The sequence below is a fragment of the Drosophila miranda genome, chromosome 3 (assembly GCF_003369915.1).
Source record: "Drosophila miranda strain MSH22 chromosome 3, D.miranda_PacBio2.1, whole genome shotgun sequence".
In the NCBI taxonomy this organism is placed as follows: domain Eukaryota; kingdom Metazoa; phylum Arthropoda; class Insecta; order Diptera; family Drosophilidae; genus Drosophila; species Drosophila miranda.
The window spans coordinates 6,109,807-6,127,445 of NC_046676.1; the positions used below are offsets into that span (position 1 = coordinate 6,109,807).

At 39.2% G+C, this 17,639-nt stretch overlaps 3 protein-coding genes across 6 annotated transcripts; 1 reads left to right on the forward strand and 2 right to left on the reverse strand.

Annotated features, from left to right (window-relative positions):
* Window positions 1–128: 128 nt before the first annotated feature.
* LOC108158890 (calcium-transporting ATPase sarcoplasmic/endoplasmic reticulum type) lies at window positions 129–8,754 on the reverse strand. 4 transcript variants are annotated; one of them, XM_033392198.1, is made up of 10 exons: window positions 8,647–8,754; window positions 5,954–6,106; window positions 5,862–5,879; window positions 5,676–5,758; window positions 3,421–5,592; window positions 3,245–3,360; window positions 2,929–3,165; window positions 2,744–2,861; window positions 2,556–2,673; window positions 129–321 (listed from the first exon to the last, which is right to left on the reverse strand). In XM_033392198.1, exons 2-10 carry the CDS (start codon window positions 6,069–6,071, stop codon window positions 293–295), a joined length of 3,009 nt encoding a protein of 1,002 aa, XP_033248089.1. In that variant the 5' UTR covers window positions 6,072–6,106; window positions 8,647–8,754; the 3' UTR covers window positions 129–292. The 4 variants fall into 4 exon arrangements, with proteins under 4 accessions (XP_033248089.1, XP_033248090.1, XP_017147165.1 ...); XM_033392199.1 differs by lacking the exon at window positions 129–321 and adding an exon at window positions 679–896; XM_017291676.2 differs by lacking the exon at window positions 129–321 and having other exon boundaries at window positions 1,594–2,673.
* Window positions 8,755–9,981: 1,227 nt separating this feature from the next.
* LOC108158892 (digestive organ expansion factor homolog) lies at window positions 9,982–12,575 on the reverse strand. The gene is made up of 4 exons (XM_017291679.2): window positions 12,241–12,575; window positions 11,491–12,180; window positions 10,263–11,438; window positions 9,982–10,153 (listed from the first exon to the last, which is right to left on the reverse strand). Exons 1-3 carry the CDS (start codon window positions 12,497–12,499, stop codon window positions 10,300–10,302), a joined length of 2,088 nt encoding a protein of 695 aa, XP_017147168.1. The 5' UTR covers window positions 12,500–12,575; the 3' UTR covers window positions 9,982–10,153; window positions 10,263–10,299.
* Window positions 12,576–14,938: 2,363 nt separating this feature from the next.
* LOC117188177 (probable transaldolase) lies at window positions 14,939–17,042 on the forward strand. The gene is made up of 3 exons (XM_033391628.1): window positions 14,939–15,078; window positions 15,945–16,068; window positions 16,131–17,042. The coding sequence occupies exons 1-3, from the start codon at window positions 14,982–14,984 to the stop codon at window positions 16,903–16,905; spliced, it is 996 nt and encodes a 331-aa protein (XP_033247519.1). The 5' UTR covers window positions 14,939–14,981; the 3' UTR covers window positions 16,906–17,042.
* The last annotated feature ends 597 nt before the right edge of the window (window positions 17,043–17,639 follow it).

The window sequence follows — 17,639 nt, forward strand, 5'->3', positions numbered from 1 at the left end:
AATGAAACATCCACTTAAAATTAATATTCAATGCTCGAAGTAAAGACAAATAAAAGACCAGGCTTTAAGTTTTATATTTGGTATATATTTATTTAATCCTTTCTTACTAACCCACAGTTCCATTAATGTTTTACTTTCTAAAGCAAATAATTTTATTTATGTTGGATTCAATGTTGCAGTTGCAAGTAACAGGGCTGGCTTAGCGATTAATACACGAATGATAAAGGTAGAAAAATTTGTCATCCTTCACATTCATTTCCACATTCGTATCCGGTTATGGTGCGCAAAACCGTTACCACTTGTCGACGACGGCGTCAGGAACTACATTTTGTATATGCAAACAATGGTGACGATTATTACCAAATTGTTTTTCATCAAAAATATTTAACCGATTTAACGCATGAGCAAACCAAGCTTGATGGGGATAAGTACTGGGGATGGTACTTCTGCGGATGGAACTGCATTGGGGAGGACCAGGACCAGGTAAGCAGCTTCGGGTAGCGGTCTTGAGCACTGCGTCTTCCGAAACTCTGGAAATTGGCAGTTTCGGTGGGCTTACGCTTTACACTTGCCAAAGCAAATTATAGGGGGAAATTGCATACGACCAGTTTCGGATTTCTTGTTTTATTATTTCGTTTTTACGTTTAGATATCTTACATGCTGAATTTCAAATCTGTGTTTTTTTTTATCGTTTATGCCATTGAGTGCGATAATGTAATAGACCATAATGCACAACGACAGCAACAGCGACTGCTCTGTTTTTAGATTCACCACAAATTTGGCGCACTCTCGACATATGTAATATAATAACTGCACGTACTTTTCTAAAGCAGGGATGGATTCATTTTATGTTATGGTAATTAATCGGGGATCCAATTAATGAAATCTGGGATTGACTGTATAAGAAAATAAACAATAGTTCATTGAGAATGTGTATACTGGGTTGGTATCGGGAGCTATGTTTGTACATATATCATATCAAGTCGTTGGTACTAAATTGCCAGGTCGATCGTTCTTCGCACCAACGACGTGCACGTGCAAGCAAACAGAATTATAAATAGAATTTGCAGCAGCCAAAGGAAGCTTATTTTGGGTGGAGGGACACCAGTGGCCCTGACCTTTATTCAGGGTTCGTAGAGCTTAGTATGTTTTAGTTCTGCATTATTTATTGAATTAATGTTAGGTTAGGTAATTGTGTGGGTAATTTTTGTTTAATCAATTCACAGCGTCTCTAATTTTATAACAAAATAAATTATGTATTATGTTAATTTAATTAAGTATTCGCTAAAAATGCTAGGATTACTTAATTTCATAGAACTGAGACTGACATAAATTACACAATTTGATTCCAAGTCAATTAATAATCCTTAAACATGTTCAAACTGATTGCTGCACACACAGCCCGGTGGTGTTCCTAAGCAATTGCCCAAAATACATACAATACAATGCAAACACAATCTGAAGCCGAGACGAGACGAGACGAGACGATACGTACGTACGCGCCCAATATGTAAGTTGTTGTGTTGGCTGCGTACTGAATTATTGACTTTATTCAATATCTTGTGCTCAAAAACAATTCTTACAGCTACGGAATGAGTTTACCAATATTTCAGATTTTATTCATGAAAGTATTATCAAACATTTGTATGTATCCTTGAAAAGGAAAGGTAAATTACGTTAGCCATAGACTGAGTACGGATACGAAACTCGTTAAAAAAGATTTAAAAATTAGGTTCGATTTTTGAATGGCTAAACAAAAATGCCCACAAATAATGGGGTCTATCACGAATACGCAATTGTAGCAAGAGATAGTAAATTTAAATTGTTTTGTTCTTTTGCATAACTAAACCTACAGAGAAATCAGCTTGTCAGTTGCTCAACGAGGAGACCAATTTTTCAAATTGATTTTCTTTCCTGTTCAAAAAGCTATCTCATTTACAGCGATCTTTTGTATACGCTCCTTGCCGACAAGCCAGTAAAACATATTTGGATAAAACCTAACTATTACAATTGAAAAATATACCCGGTTTGGAACTCTTATGTATCTACAGCATTGTATGTACAAAAAGCATCCTGCTACAATTTAATAATATACAAACACAAATATATATATATGTATATTTTTTGGGTATATACGTTTGGTTTGGTGTGTGTTAGGTTTACCGTTAGGTCAATAGGGTGATAGGTAAATAGTCTGACGCTGTTTGTTCAATGCCAAAAGCAGGGAGTGAGTCAGTCGGAGGCCCCGTGGATTCAGTATCACTAGTAGTCTGTAATTCTGTGATACCGGGGAGTGGTAGTGGTGGTATTGGAAATCAGTTATATTTGGGAACAATCTTTATATTGGTTATGTTATGTCGTTACGTTAGATATTTATAATTGTAGTTTCTGTTTGTTTCTGTTTATATTTAGTAACATTTTATACTAGAAATTAGAATAATGAAATTGGGCTTATGGATTATCATTATATTCTTAAAGCATCATAGCGTACAGCAGGCCAAAGTAGACAGCCCACATTAACACAATCCCATGCATCTTATATATAGGACTCTCACCATCTGCGATTTTTCTAGCAACAAACTTCAATGTTTCATCTAATAAAACTACAGGAATTGAGAATTTCATCACAGTTATCCATTCCTCTGCAGACAACGGTGTCACTTGGAAGACGGTCTATAGATGGAAGATGTAGAGTTCAAAAATTTAGTTGCGTGAACATATCCCGCTTAAATTTGATACTTACGGAGAGGACGTCAACGTAAAGAATAACGAAGTGAAGAGTGAAGGAAAGTGCCATCGATCCAATCAGCCACAAATTGCACCATGGGGGCATGCTGATCAGGGACTGATTCTCAGACAAGCTGCATAGATAAACGTCGGTCCCTCATTATAAGTACATACATATATAGGCTTTCAGTTCGTTCTTACCTGTTCATTGCGTTCAACATCTCAATTGTTACGAGTACGGACAGGGCCATGGTCATCGCTTTGGGATCGCTGAAGATCTTGCAGTCGACACCCTTGAACTCGTCGCCGCCTCCCAAGCAGGACAGATGGTGAGTGAGTTGCCAGTATGTCAGACCAGGACCTTCGCTAGAGGCGATGAACCACCAGGCAGCAGCACCAACTGTAGCTGCGCCGACATAGAATCCAATGGCCATATAACTGCAATTGGTTGAAATCGAAACGAACAGATAACATGAGATGAGATGAGTTTCCTCAATTGCTTATGAAGTAGTCCTACCGGAAGAACAACCAGCCGGAAATGAGACCTTCGTCGGCCTTCCTTGGGGGTTTATCCATGATGTCCAGATCAGGTGGATTGAAACCAAGAGCTGTAGCTGGCAGACCATCAGTAACCTAAGGAGACAGAATGAGCTAAGAACATTCAATTCAGAGATCCAATTAGCTCTCACTTACCAAGTTGACCCAAAGCAACTGGACGGGAATCAAAGCTTCGGGAAGGCCAAGGGCAGCGGTAAGGAAGATGGATACGACTTCACCAATGTTCGAGGAGATGAGGTAACGAATGAACTGTTTCATGTTGTTATAAATAGCGCGACCTTCTTCAACGGCAGACACAATGGAAGAGAAGTTGTCGTCGGCCAAGACCATTTCGGCGGCAGATTTGGCCACAGCAGTACCGGAGCCCATGGCAATACCGATTTCGGCCTTCTTTAAAGCTGGAGCGTCGTTCACACCATCACCAGTCATGGCAGAGATTTCGTTCATGCCTTGGAGGTACTCAACAATCTTGGACTTGTGCTGTGGCTCCACACGGGAGAAGAGTCGGGAGCGTGCAACGGCAGCCTTCTGTTCCGCGATGGACAGATCATCGAACTCGCGGCCGGAATAAGATTTGCCAGTGGTGTCTTCGTCCTCAGTGAAGACGCCGATTCTGCGGCAGATGGCTTCGGCAGTGGCCTTGTTGTCACCAGTAATCACAATAACACGAATACCGGCAGCACGGCAGCGGACAATGGCATCGAAGACCTCCTTGCGGGGGGGATCCAACATACCGACGACTCCGACGAATGTCAGATTAACCTCATACTGATAGAACTTTGTGGAATCTCCCAAATCCATATCCTCTGGGCGAATGGGGCTATCAGCAACAGCGAGAGCCAGGCAACGCAGGGTGTCGCGTCCAGTGCCATACTGTCCAGTCAGGGCAAGAATCTTGGCCTTCAGTGCCGAAGTCAGTGGCACCTTGGACGTGCCGACTCGAGCGTGTGTGCAGCGATCCAACACACCCTCGGGGGCGCCTTTGACGAAGAGTTTGGGACCAGTGCCCAGGCGGGAGGACTTGAGTGGGGTGCAGTACGATGACATGGATTTACGATCGCGAGAGAACTCCAGGGTGAATTCCTTCTTCCACTTGGTCTCGATCTCGCCGCGAGCGGCAATGGCGTTGGATCGGCGGTCTAGGCCAGACTTGTTGACGCTGAATGCGTTCAATTTCTCGGCCAACACAATCAGAGCAGTCTCTGTGGCCTCACCGACCTTCTCGAAGGCAGCCTTGAACTCATTGTAATCGATGGCAGAGTCGTTGCACATGATGCAAACCGTTGCCAGTTCCTGGAGCGCCTCGTAGTCACTGGCCTTCACCCGCTGGCCGCCCAAGAAGAGCTCGCCAATGGGCTCGTAGGTGGATCCTGTCAGTTCAAACTCCAGGAAGCTGCTGTCATTGCCCTCCACCTTCTCGAAGATCAACATGCGGGAAACGGACATTTGGTTGGTGGTGAGAGTGCCGGTCTTATCAGAGCAGATGACGGATGTGCAGCCCAAGGTCTCGACAGATGGCAGGGAGCGTACAATGGCATTCTTCTTGGCCATGCGGCGTGTGCCCAAAGCCAAGCAGGTAGTAATAACGGCGGGCAGACCCTCTGGGATGGCAGCGACAGCCAAGGCCACAGCAATCTTGAAATAGTAGATGGCACCCTTGATCCAGGAGCCACCGTGGGCGGGATCGTTAAAGTGGCCAATGTTGATGGCCCAGACAGCGACGCAAATGACGGAAATAACCTTGGACAGCTGCTCGCCGAACTCGTCCAGTTTCTGTTGCAGTGGTGTCTTAATCTCTTCAGTCTCCGACATTTCGGTACGGATTTTACCGATAGCAGTGCTCAGTCCCGTGCCAATAACGACGCCACGGGCCTTGCCAGCGGCTACGTTGGTGCCCGAGAACAGAATGTTCTTTTTGTCCTGGTTGACGGCACGTGGATCGGGAATAGCGTCCGTGTGCTTAATAACCGATACAGACTCGCCGGTGAGGATAGACTGATCGATTCTGATGGTGGTTGAGTAAATGTGGGTGAGACGAATATCGGCGGGGATCTTGTCACCAACAGACACCTCGACCAAGTCTCCGGGGACAATCTCTTTCGCCCTGACCTTCTGGATGCCAGATTTGTCTTGACGGATTACCTTGCCCATCTCAGGCTCATACTCCTTGAGAGCCTCAATGGCGGACTCGGCGTTCCTTTCCTGCCATACACCAACCACCGCATTAGCTATCAGAATAAGTAAAATAACTAAGGGCTCTACAAATGCAGTGAACGTCTCTTCGTGTTCTTCAAATAGCGCCAATACCTGTGATTAAATAAAACGATAGCAAGTTTATATGCGGAACCGAGTAGAGTAGTTTACACAACTCCGGAGTGACGTAGACTTACAAATGAAATGATGGCTGCCAAAAGCAAAATCTTCACTAGAAGATCGTCAAACTGCTCCAAAACTAATTGCCAAATACTCTTTCCTGCGAAATAAAACAATGGGTAAATGTGAATGACATTAGAACGGTTTTGTTATCATAAGCATGAGCGCGTATTGCACTCGATGATCAGAGATTGAGTGCGCACCTTCCTCAGTTGGCAATTCTGAAATGATAAAGAGGTGAACGCAAGTGAGTCAGTGTTGCTTGGGTATATTGATATTGAAGAATTGTAATTACCGTTCGGTCCATATTTCGCCTGGTTCGTCTTAATCTGATCAAGGGTAAGACCGCGCTCTCCGTCTGTACCGAAGAAGTTCAGAGACTGTTCGACGGTTTTCGAATGACCGTCTTCCATTTTGATTTGTTATCCTCTTCGTTCAGTAGCCTTCACTTCATGTGTAAAGATTGAAAAGAAAAACAAAGCCAAGTATTTTTATTATTTTCTGATAATAGGTTTGTGCTGACAAGAATAGTAATTGGGAATACCAATATGCATATGCATACGCAAGTGTGTTCATATGCAGTTAAAACTACCTCATTAGATTTCGTATGTATGTATGTGCATGTGAGTAAGTACCTGAATGCATACATACGAGTATGTGCAAATAATGTACGGCTGAACATACATACATACATCTCTACTGTAAAGTAAATATGCAAATTCTTAGACATTTGGACAAAGTAAATCGAAAAGGGGCGGGAGGGAGGTATGGACCAGTTGAGACGCTTAGTGGTCGAGCAACTATTACCAATTATTTAAGTACTAATTAAGAGTTAGTAAGAATATTGGCATTACCGCTCAAGCCAGACTAGTCTAATCTCCACTTATGAGATTCACACACGTGTCACTTTGCTTTGCACAACAGAGGCAATATTTGCCAAGATCGCCAACACGCAATTTGATTTCTTTACGTGTGTATTGATTCAGTATTGATTCATATAAAACAACGAACGCACTGCGTGTTAAGTACTGAATTTTCACTGCAACTTGTTATATATTATACGCCATGGCGCTTTTTTTCTAAATATGTGTGCTTCTGATAATATTGCACTAAGTCTCGAGCCGCTGATTTTGTGAGTTTCATCGGCGTTCGTTTCACCTGGCGACTATGACACGACATTTATTGGTAGCAGGGTTGCATGTAAGCAGTAATCTATGAACATATCGACAGTGCAGCAATCGCATTGTCCTATAAATGATAATTTGGTGTTCCTTTAATATATTATAAAATATTTGCCTTTGCTGTATCACCGACAAAACGAACCAGAACGAGACGAGCCACTACTATCAACTGAACACACATCGTAGGAAGTTTTTGCGCCTCTACCCAACACTGTTCTTTCGCGCTCTTTCACATTCAAATAACTGAGTCCACTCGTACAGCAGAGACATTTCACTTTTGAACAATAAAAACGAGACAGCCATAACCGTGGACTCGATATACATCAGGCGATGCGGAAAATTTTGAACCGGATCCAACAATTTTAATATTGTTTGGATTATGTGAAATTATTACGAGGCACGGTCCAAATCTAATTATATACGCGTCACATCTGTCAAAATCTAACGGTATTTGGACTGTTACAGTTTCAACGTTAATTTAATAATTCATATTTTAATGACTTTTAGTTTTGCACGAAACGAATGTGCCTGGCCAAAACGTATTTATATATGTATGTGTTTCTAATATATACATATATGTATATATATATATATATATATACATATATTCTACATATGCACGTATAAGTCTATAAGTGTGCATTATGGAGCAAAAAAAAATTGCCTCTGTCCGAGATGAGCTAAAAATAGCAACCTAGCACCCGAAAAATACAAGCTTAATTTTGAACACATATGTACATATATAAATATGTACTGGGAACACATAAATAAGTATGAATGTACAGACATACTACATATGTACTGGCAGACAGACGATCGTAGGGAGGACTTTTATATTCATATGTGTCTTTAGGCATAAGTATATTTTTACGGCTCAAGATATTTAGAATACACATATCTGCATTCTGATGGATGTCGACCAGTGTAGAGGAGAGCTCTCCCCGGTATGAATTTTCTAATTCCAATTGTCAGTTGGAAAGATGAGATCTGCTAAGGAATTGTATAATTCATGTGTATGTGTAATGAATATGTACATATTTTATATGTATAGGTATTTTATCCTTTCGGGAAGGAGACCCCTACGTAGGTCCACAGCCTTATCGGTTCTTGTAATGTGCTCTAATTCAGAATTATCAATCTGTCATGAATTAATTACTTAATCATATTTAATCATTCGAATGGACGTAGAAAGTCCTGGCATAACCAGTAAATAAAATGATATGATATGGAATTTATGTATGTATGTACATTATAGTAGTGTAAAAACGTAGCATGCATACATTTCCGTTCTTATTCGCCTCGGGGGCTGACACAACGGTTGCATAATCAGTTTTTCTGTCACAGATAGATGCTATGCACGGGCTATGCTATGTAGGACACAAGTGAAAACTTTACATCAGTGTGTCTGTGTGTCTATTTGGGACTGTGCATTGGTATTGGTGACATTCAAAAATTTCCATATGACTACGGAGGTCGAGGTTGTTCACTGTTTCTCCTCTTTACGGGTAATTTCCATTGGATATCTGTAGGCGGGGGTTTCAACTAGTAAACTTATAACTAAAACTGTGGAAACACTTTAAAACACCAACTCTCAAGTGTAAGTATGTACATATGTATGTACGGTACGGTACGGGTATATGTAGGTAATTTATATAAATTGTTGAATTTTCCATGATTTTAGGCGCGCGATTGAACATTTTTACATTTTGGGAGTATATTTTTTTTTTGGATTGGTTTTTTATGGAGTTTGGAGTAAAACACTACTTATTTTGTTTGGAATTGTTGCAAAAAAATCAACAAAACTTACAATTATTATTCTTAGTAAAAATTCCGTTATTATATAATAAATTTATTTCAGTCGGAAGACCAAGAGCTAACACAAAGATCGCGCTATTATAACGATCAACGGCAACTGAACGCAAGGAGAACGCTGCTTGATGAGAGTGTCTATTTGAATTACAAAATTCATATATTTTGGCAAAATTCCCAAAACTACATACACTCTCTATTTTGGCCCGGGAAAATACTTTTAGCACGCACAAACTTTTGAGCACTTACCACCTATCCGATTGTTGGCGGTTGTGCTCGGATCTCACAGAAGGAAAATATATTGTCGGCCGCAGATACATATACGTAGGTAGATACAGATGCAGATACATACAGGCACATCCATATGGTTGTATGTACCAGCGTGTGCTCAAAGATTCGAACGAACTAAGCTGTGTGGGGTAATATGGGGAGATCATCGGTATTTGTGAGTGTAGAGCGTATTTCAAACTGCACGTGTGTCTGTTTAATATTTAGAAATTATTATTTATAAACTCTGCCCAGTGACTAGTAGTATGTTAGTTCTTAGTTAGTTTGCTACACACAGGATTATTATGGATAACATTTTCGTAGGATTTTCAAAGGAGCCTAGTTCATTGCAAACTGGCAAAAAACCTCTTTAATTTAACAAATATACAAAACTACACCATGCCTTTTTGAAATTACGACATCCAAATATAGGTGGCTCTCATATTTATCTAAACATGAACATTGTTTTACTGTACTGCAGATAGCATCCCCGAACAATCGAACAATTGAAAGAGTATGCACGTTCCGGATATTTCTGCTTTTTTCTTCTAGTTTCAGCAGAGACTGCCAGCCGTCATTTAGCCGCTTAAAATAGTCTTGTAATGCCTTTATGGCCTCTCAAAAAGTTGGCAAGAGCGCAATCGCTCTCCGCACATGTTCTTTTCTGTATTATATCCGCCTTTTGCAGCACCTATAACGATATTTCAGAGAGCATACATAAATATGCATTTGTCTACTATTTTACCTTTCAATATACATACGTATGTACATATACATATATGGACACTATTTTTTAAACTACCTGAATAACTTAAAGATATAAATATGCAATCAGGGTCACGGCTCCGGTGCTCCAGTTGTAAGCTGAATCTGATGAGGATCCAAAAAAGTGAATTAATTCAATCACAATTATCTTGTAATTATCGGAACATTTTTTGAATGGTATTCATATTAGTATTACCATTTATACCAGCCCAACAACTTGCTTATTCTAAAAGTTTTATATTTTAAAGTAGGTATTTGCTCAGATTGTACAATTTTCTAATATCTGAATAGAATATAAATATTTTATGCATTCAGAAATGATGATATTCATATTCTAGAAAATTTATTTAGTATTCTTTGACTCAAAAAGATTACAATTGTGTTGTGTTATGTAACAATTGCATTCGTAGTTTGCTTTGTGTGAGTAACTCCGACAAATAAAAGCAATCCTTCCCCAAGATGTGGATTTCCGCCTATAAATATATTCATTGTAAATGCACATTATTCCAATAAATAATAATACATTTTTTTGTTTTACAAATACACACATATATTTACATTTAAAAATATATGTATACACACCTTCACTGTAACTGTAAGGTCTGGTCTACATTGTAGGTTACTTCGTCTTGGTCGAAAAGAGGTAGGAATCTTTTTTTCCGGTGCTCAATTTAAGTGCATTTTCGCTTCCAACAATGTTGCTCAAACTGAGAAGGTCATACTTTGAATAAAGTATATTGACACTCATTTCATCTCCAAAGCCATCTCGCGGGTTCTGGTTGGATTCGAGCATCAAATTGATTAGCTCTGAGTAAAAGTGCGGAAAGTTGGGCGGTTGGTACATAATTAAATTTCGAATACCCTTGATTCGGGTACGTCGGAAGAAGTGAGCCCTTTCTGAATAAAGCAGAACAGACGCTCCGCTATGGAAGAATATGTCTCTCGCCCGAGAAATTTTTTCCTTCTTGGTATATTCGCTTATCTGAACAAAACTGATCATATCAGTTTTGAACTGGTTGCGTATACGTACAAAATCGAAGTAGCTAGGCACGTACAACATACAATGTGAAAAGCCGGGCTTACTAAACTGTGGCATAATGTGCTTGACAAAATGCTGAAAGCGATCATCAAATGTTGACTCCACATTGGTGCAGTTAATTCTGCGGAAAACTTGTTGAATTGGCGTAATAACATTTCGGATATCGCCATATTCAACTAGATTTGTGATCCGCACTTTGCCTTGGTAGTTTTGGCATTTACTATTGACCACTGCCCGAAATTCGGGAAGTTCGTGAGATGAAAAAAACAGGGTTTGGCGGTAGAAGCTAGAAGCTCCGCTTAGACACCAAGTTCGAACCCTTTGGCAATTTGTGTCCGGCAGGTTCTGCGGTTGCAGATGAAGGTGGTCTAACGAGTGAAGAAGATTTTCCCAGTTCTGGGCTAAGAAAAGCTCCGCTTGGTCGATTATAAGTAATTCAATCGAATTCAAGAAGTCAAAGTCACTGTCCTTGTCCGTGACAAGCATGCGTAGTCCTAGTGGAGAAGCAATAAGTATGTCTGAAGAGTTCATGTCAGAAAAAAGTGAAACGGACTTCTTTGTAAAACGCATTCCAATTTTAAAGTTGTCATCTGTGTTTCCACTGAAAGTTTGCTCATAATCATATGGTTTTGGGTTTGTTTTGGGGAAATATATCGTGTTTCCCGAGTAGTCTTGAAGGAACCGCTCATAATTTGTCATTGAATTTTTCCTGGTTTGATCTGCAAGTAAAAGATAAATTATTTGCTTTCGTCTTCAACTTACAGTTCTTACCATCTTGACTGCCAAATAGTAAGTCTCCGATAAACTTCACTATCTTCAAAGCCGACTCTCTGAAGGGAACTATAAAGAGCACCTTCATACGCTTTAGTCCTTGGTCTCTAAATGTCTCCGGAATAGAAATTTCATTCGGAGACAACTTCAGTGACTTGGCGAGTGCTGCCACTTTCTCGTTATTACGCAGTATCAGAGATCTGACCTTTAGCATATGGTTCAGCGCGTGCAGGCAGTACATGTACCGGATCTCTTCGGCATTGCTGTGTGTTCGGTACGGATAGTACAGGTCCTGATAGTTATTTACAATATGAAAGAGTTCCGACTGTAGCGCAGAAAGCGGAAACGCTACCTTTGCGCTTATGGACATTTTGACTTCTAATTTTTGCAGATCAGAAGAGCTGGAAATGCTACTCGGTGGACTGCAGTCGGGGTTATGTGCGTTTAAATCTAGCCGAGGAATCTCAAACTTTAAATTTCCCACTGCCGGCCAACTGCTCTTAATCAATGTGGTATCCGTTCGCGAGATCAAATCGCTGATATTGTCTTCAGATAGGTCGAAATCAAATCGCTTTGAAAACGAATTGTATGAATCGTCATTTGATTGGACAGGACTTTTGCTCTGTTTCTCAACGGTTTTTACTGGTGCAGGCACAAAGGCGGCTTCGCTCTCGTTTGGCATGATAAAGCCTGAAAAAACGATTCATGGTCAAGGAAAGTGGTATTGAGATTAAATACTTGGTTACATACCTGTTGGTACATTGCTGTATCCATTCACAAGCTGCTCATAGAATCCAGTTTCGTCAGCTGGGGCTTGTAATTCTGACAGGAGATCTGCTCCAGGCTCAAAAGAATTCCCTGTCAGGGCTGGGAGTCGTTCCTTTCTGTGCGATTCCTCCATTTGCTTGCTTCTCTGAATGTAGCTATAGTTTTTCGAAAATTTCTCATTCTTGCGAACGGGGGCCTTACCGTAAGGCTTTGCTTTATGTTTCGAGTGTTTCGGCTTCATGTTAAAAATTTAATTAAAAACACGCACGTGCGATGATGATAAACATTCCATGCACACATACCCTGGGGGAAATGGATGTTATAGAACTGAGAAAATGTTTGTCTTCCAGGGCTCAGTAGGTATCAGGATCGACATAAATATATACAAGATACTAATAATGTACTTGAATATGTCTAAAGAATATCAATTTGAGAAAAGGTCTTGATAAATTACGTTTGATCTTCATATAAAATTAGCGAAATAGGGTGTACAAAGGCCTATACACGCATCATGTCTTCAAATACCAGCAACTTTGAGACTGTTTTTTTTTTTTGTTGAACTATTTTGTTTAAACCTTGTTTTAGTCAAAATACAATAAAAGCAAGGACTAAAAACTAACCAATTGTGTAGAAAATTTATTCATCAATGGGCTAAAATTATGTGGGCATGGCTAAATGTGCTATATATATAGTAATATCCCACGGAATATTAAAAACGAGGAATATGTAAAATAGAACTTGAATTCGTCAGTATATTTACGGTATATTTTGAAAATGAGGCGGTATATTTTGGTATATTTCTGAGGGTCGGACGGTATATTTTATCCGATAAATCTGAACAGGCAGGTAGTGATGTAAGTTTGAATTAAAACATCGATGTCGATGTCCATCGATGTTGTCAAAATCAAACATCGATGTTGGATTGATACATCGGATTTATTGTTGCTGCTTACAGAAGACAAATACGCAATGATATGAAATTAAACTACCGATGTTTTGCAAAACATCGATACATCACTCAACATCGGTTGCAGCAAAAACATCGGAAAACATCAGTAAACATCGGCAGAAAAACATCGATGCTCGATGCATCGATGGGTTCTTACATCACTATCACTCTAGTTCAAAAAACATCGCTGACATTAATTTAATTTTCAATTTTATATAGAAATCAAATAAATGCAAGTATTTCGAATAGGCCAATCATGTATAGAATTGATTCAACAATCGTATAAAATTAAGTGGGCATGGCTAAATGTTCCATATAGATAGTATTATTCAACGGAACAAAGAATTGGTCGTATTTTAATCGAATTTGAATTCGCCGCAGTTCGCCGCAGTTTCGCTTTAGCAACAATGAGTCTCGTTCCATAAACAATGTTGCACATTCCATACACACTGTTGCGGCAACATTTACTTGAAAACCGTATTTTAGTCAAAATACAATAAAAGCAAGGACTAAAAACTAACCAATTGTGTAGAAAATTGATTCATTAATTATAAAATTATGTGGGCATAGATAAAGGCCCGGTTGACAACATTTAAATCCTTGTCGCTCACATTCAAAAAAGTTCGATTTGGCGCGCTACACTCGGTATATTTTTCAGATGAGACCGTATATTTCGGTGCTGTTCTGAGGGTCATACTGTAGATATACTGGTTTTCGCCGCGTTACCATGGTATTTTTGTCAATTTCATCAATCTATTAATTTAATTTTCAATGTTATATAAAAATCCAATAAATGCAAGTATTTCGAATAGGCCAATCATGTATAGAATTGATTCATCAATCGTACAAAAATGAGTGGGCATGGCTAAATATTCCATATAGATAGTATTATTCAACGGAACAAAGAATTGGTCGTTTTTTGAATCGAATTTGAGTTCGCCGCAGTTCGCTTTAGCAACAATGAGTCTCGTTCCATACACAATGTTGCACATTCCATACACACTGTTGCGGCAACATTTACTTGAAACCCGTTTTTTAGTCAAAATAAATTACATTAAGGTAATTAAAAGAAGCAATCTTGTAGAAAATGCATTTATCTATGGGATAAAGCTAAGTGGGCATCTATAGCTTGAAATATAGGCAATACCCGATTCGCCGCAGTTTCGCTTTTGCAACAATGAGTCTCATTCCATACACAAACATGTTGCTAATTCCATGCACACATACCCTGGGGGAAATGAATGTTATAGAGTTGTGAATACGTTTGTCTTCCAAGGCTCAGGATCGAGATAAATATATACAAGATACTAATAATGTACTTGAATATGTCTAAAGAATATCAATTTGAGAAAAGGTGTTTATAAATCACGTTTAATCTTCATATAAAATTAGCAAAATAGGGTGTACAAAGGCCTATACACGCATCATGTCTTCAAATACCAGAAACATTGCGACTATTTTTATTGTTAAACTATTTTGTTTAAACCTTGTTTTAGTCAAAATGCAATAAAAGCAAGGACTAAAAACTAACCAATCATGTATAGAATTGATTCATCAATCGTATAAAATTGAGTGGGCATGGTTAAATGTTCTATATAGATAGTAATATTCAACAGAAGAAAGAAAACGAGGAATATGTAAAATATAACTTGAATTCGTCAGTATATTTACGGTATATTTTGAAAATGAGGCGGTATGTTATGGTATATTTCTGAGGGTCCAGCAGCGGCAGACATCGTCGGAATTTGTTAATAATTTTTATATTTTTTTTGGAATGGGAAGCGATCGCACGTCGAAAAAGCTAAAGATGTCGGTTCTACAACAACTTAAACAAGTGACCACAATAGTGGCTGACACCGGCGACTTTGAAGGTACATATATAAGGTTCATATATAAGTTTTTTTGTTATATCGGGATTGCAAAAAGTTAATTTAAAGCTAAGTTTGATCTGGAATATACACACACACATACATACATAAAAAAGCTGAAACATGCTTTCTAAGGTAAATGTATGTATGAATGTATGCTGTATGTACAGGTTCAATGATAGTCATGTACGTACGTACATGAAAAAATCTCTTTATTCGAGTTTTTGTTATCTTCGATAGGTTTTGTTTTCATTTTTGTACTTTGCATTTAAAAAAAAAAAGTACATTTTACGTCATTTTGCGACATGACCTTCACTTTAACCCCACGTTTCCACACGCCAAGTGACCTTAGAATAACCAGGCGTCTACACACGTGACCTTAAAATGACCTTGCGTCTAGACACGTTTTTTAAATTTGAATTTTTTTTTGACACAGGTTCTTTTTTTTACAAATCCGGAATAATTCCGGAAAACAGGCCCACAGCTTCGCCGTTATAAATATATTATTTTATTTTTTAAAAACCAGCTGATTTTTTTTGATTTTATTTTTGTTTACAAAAATTTTTCCAAAATTACAATGTCAAAAGAAAAACAAGACTCAGAGTTGCCACGTCGCTGGTGGTTTTTCTGACAGGGTGGTACCACTGTGAAACTAGTGGAACTAGTTCGTTGCTAATGTGTTTAATTTTATTTCTTATTTGAAATCAAATCAAATATCGAAGCGCGACTGATAAGTCTGATGCAATGTGGGCGTTGTTTGGGTTTACACGGCAATGACTTTGCTCAAACTGGTTTACAGGGTCGTTCTACAGCGGCAGTCCGAAAAGTGCAATAATATGTTTCTTCTAAACATTCTATTTTATTTATAGCCATCAATATCTACAAGCCAACGGATGCCACGACAAATCCTTCTCTTATTTTGTCGGCGTCGTCCATGGAGCGATACCAGCCCTTGGTACAGAAGGCAGTGGATTATGGAAAGAGCCAAAAAGGGTATAATTGAATACTTTATTGCTTATGATTTGATTTCCCCAAATTCTGCTGTCTATCATCAGTTCGTTGAATGATCAAGTTTCCGAGGCAATGGACTATTTGTGCGTGCTGTTTGGAACCGAGATTCTGAAGGTTGTTCCTGGAAGGGTGTCTACCGAAATAGACGCCCGACTGTCATTCGACACAAAGAACAGTGTGGAGAAGGCATTGAAGCTGATCAAGCTGTACAAATCCCTTGGCATAGACAAGGACCGAATTCTGATAAAGTTGGCATCCACTTGGGAAGGAATCAAGGCGGCCGAGATTTTGGAAAACGAGCATGGTGTTCACTGCAATCTGACCCTTCTCTTCTCATTCGCACAGGCAGTGGCGTGCGCGGAGGCCAAAGTCACTTTAATCTCCCCTTTTGTGGGCCGGATATTGGATTGGTATGTGGCCAACACAGATAACAAGAAATTCGAGGCCTTAAAGGACCCAGGTGTGGTTTCGGTTACGAAAATCTACAATTACTATAAGAAGTACGATTACGAAACCCTGGTTATGGGGGCTTCATTCCGGAATGTGGGCGAAATCAAAGCGTTGGCTGGATGTGATTTGCTGACTATTAGCCCGTCGCTGCTGAAGGAACTAGAGAACGAGACAGATTCGGTGACAACATATTTGTCGGTGGACAATGCAAAGGTGCAGGACATCGAAAAGATTTCCGTGGACGAGAGTAAATTTCGCTGGTTACTCAATGAAGATGCGATGGCAACTGATAAACTTTCGGAGGGCATTCGAAAGTTTGCAGTGGACACAGTTAAGCTGGAGAATTTGATCAAAAGTTACTTTAAATAAGCCTTGGGCTTTTTCCGGTACCAGTTTCAAACCACGTGAAAGTTTTGTAATCGGTGGAGGATAAAACATTTAAAATATCTTTCAAAAAACATAATTTTGTACTTGAATAAAAATTAAAGTTTAGAAATTTATGTTTTGACGACAGACTTTAAATTAGAATAAAGTTAGTTTGAGGTTGTCGCTGACTGTGAAATGTAATTTCTCGATAGTGCTTTCTCTTTATAGAATTTTTTGTATGGCCTTAAAATGAAACTCGCCCGCTCAAAAAATCATTCGAGTTTGGGGTGGGCTGGCAACCGATGAATGACGATGACTGATACGATTATTAAGTTAAAAAAGAGCACTATTGAGAAATGACGTTAAAAGTGTGACCGTACCGCCACCAAACATACCATCCAGTGGCTCTCAAACTGTCGCTCTCAAAACTCTCAGCACAGTCAAGGCACAAAATAACCGGCATGGCTAAATCAAGAAATTCTATGGGACATTTTTATCATCAAACCCCAGGCTCCAATGAAGGCAGAAACTATTAATGTCTCTCTTTTAAGGCTATCAGAACGAAATTATTTACTTTATCGTCGCCTCATGGAGACCAAGAATGAGTATCGGGATCAGGATTTATACAGGAATCTAATCACGTCTAAGCGTCCAAGACATATCAATTTTAGAAAATGTATGTATTAATTACGTTTTAAAACGAATGTACAATACTGGCCAAAATAATAAGTACATGC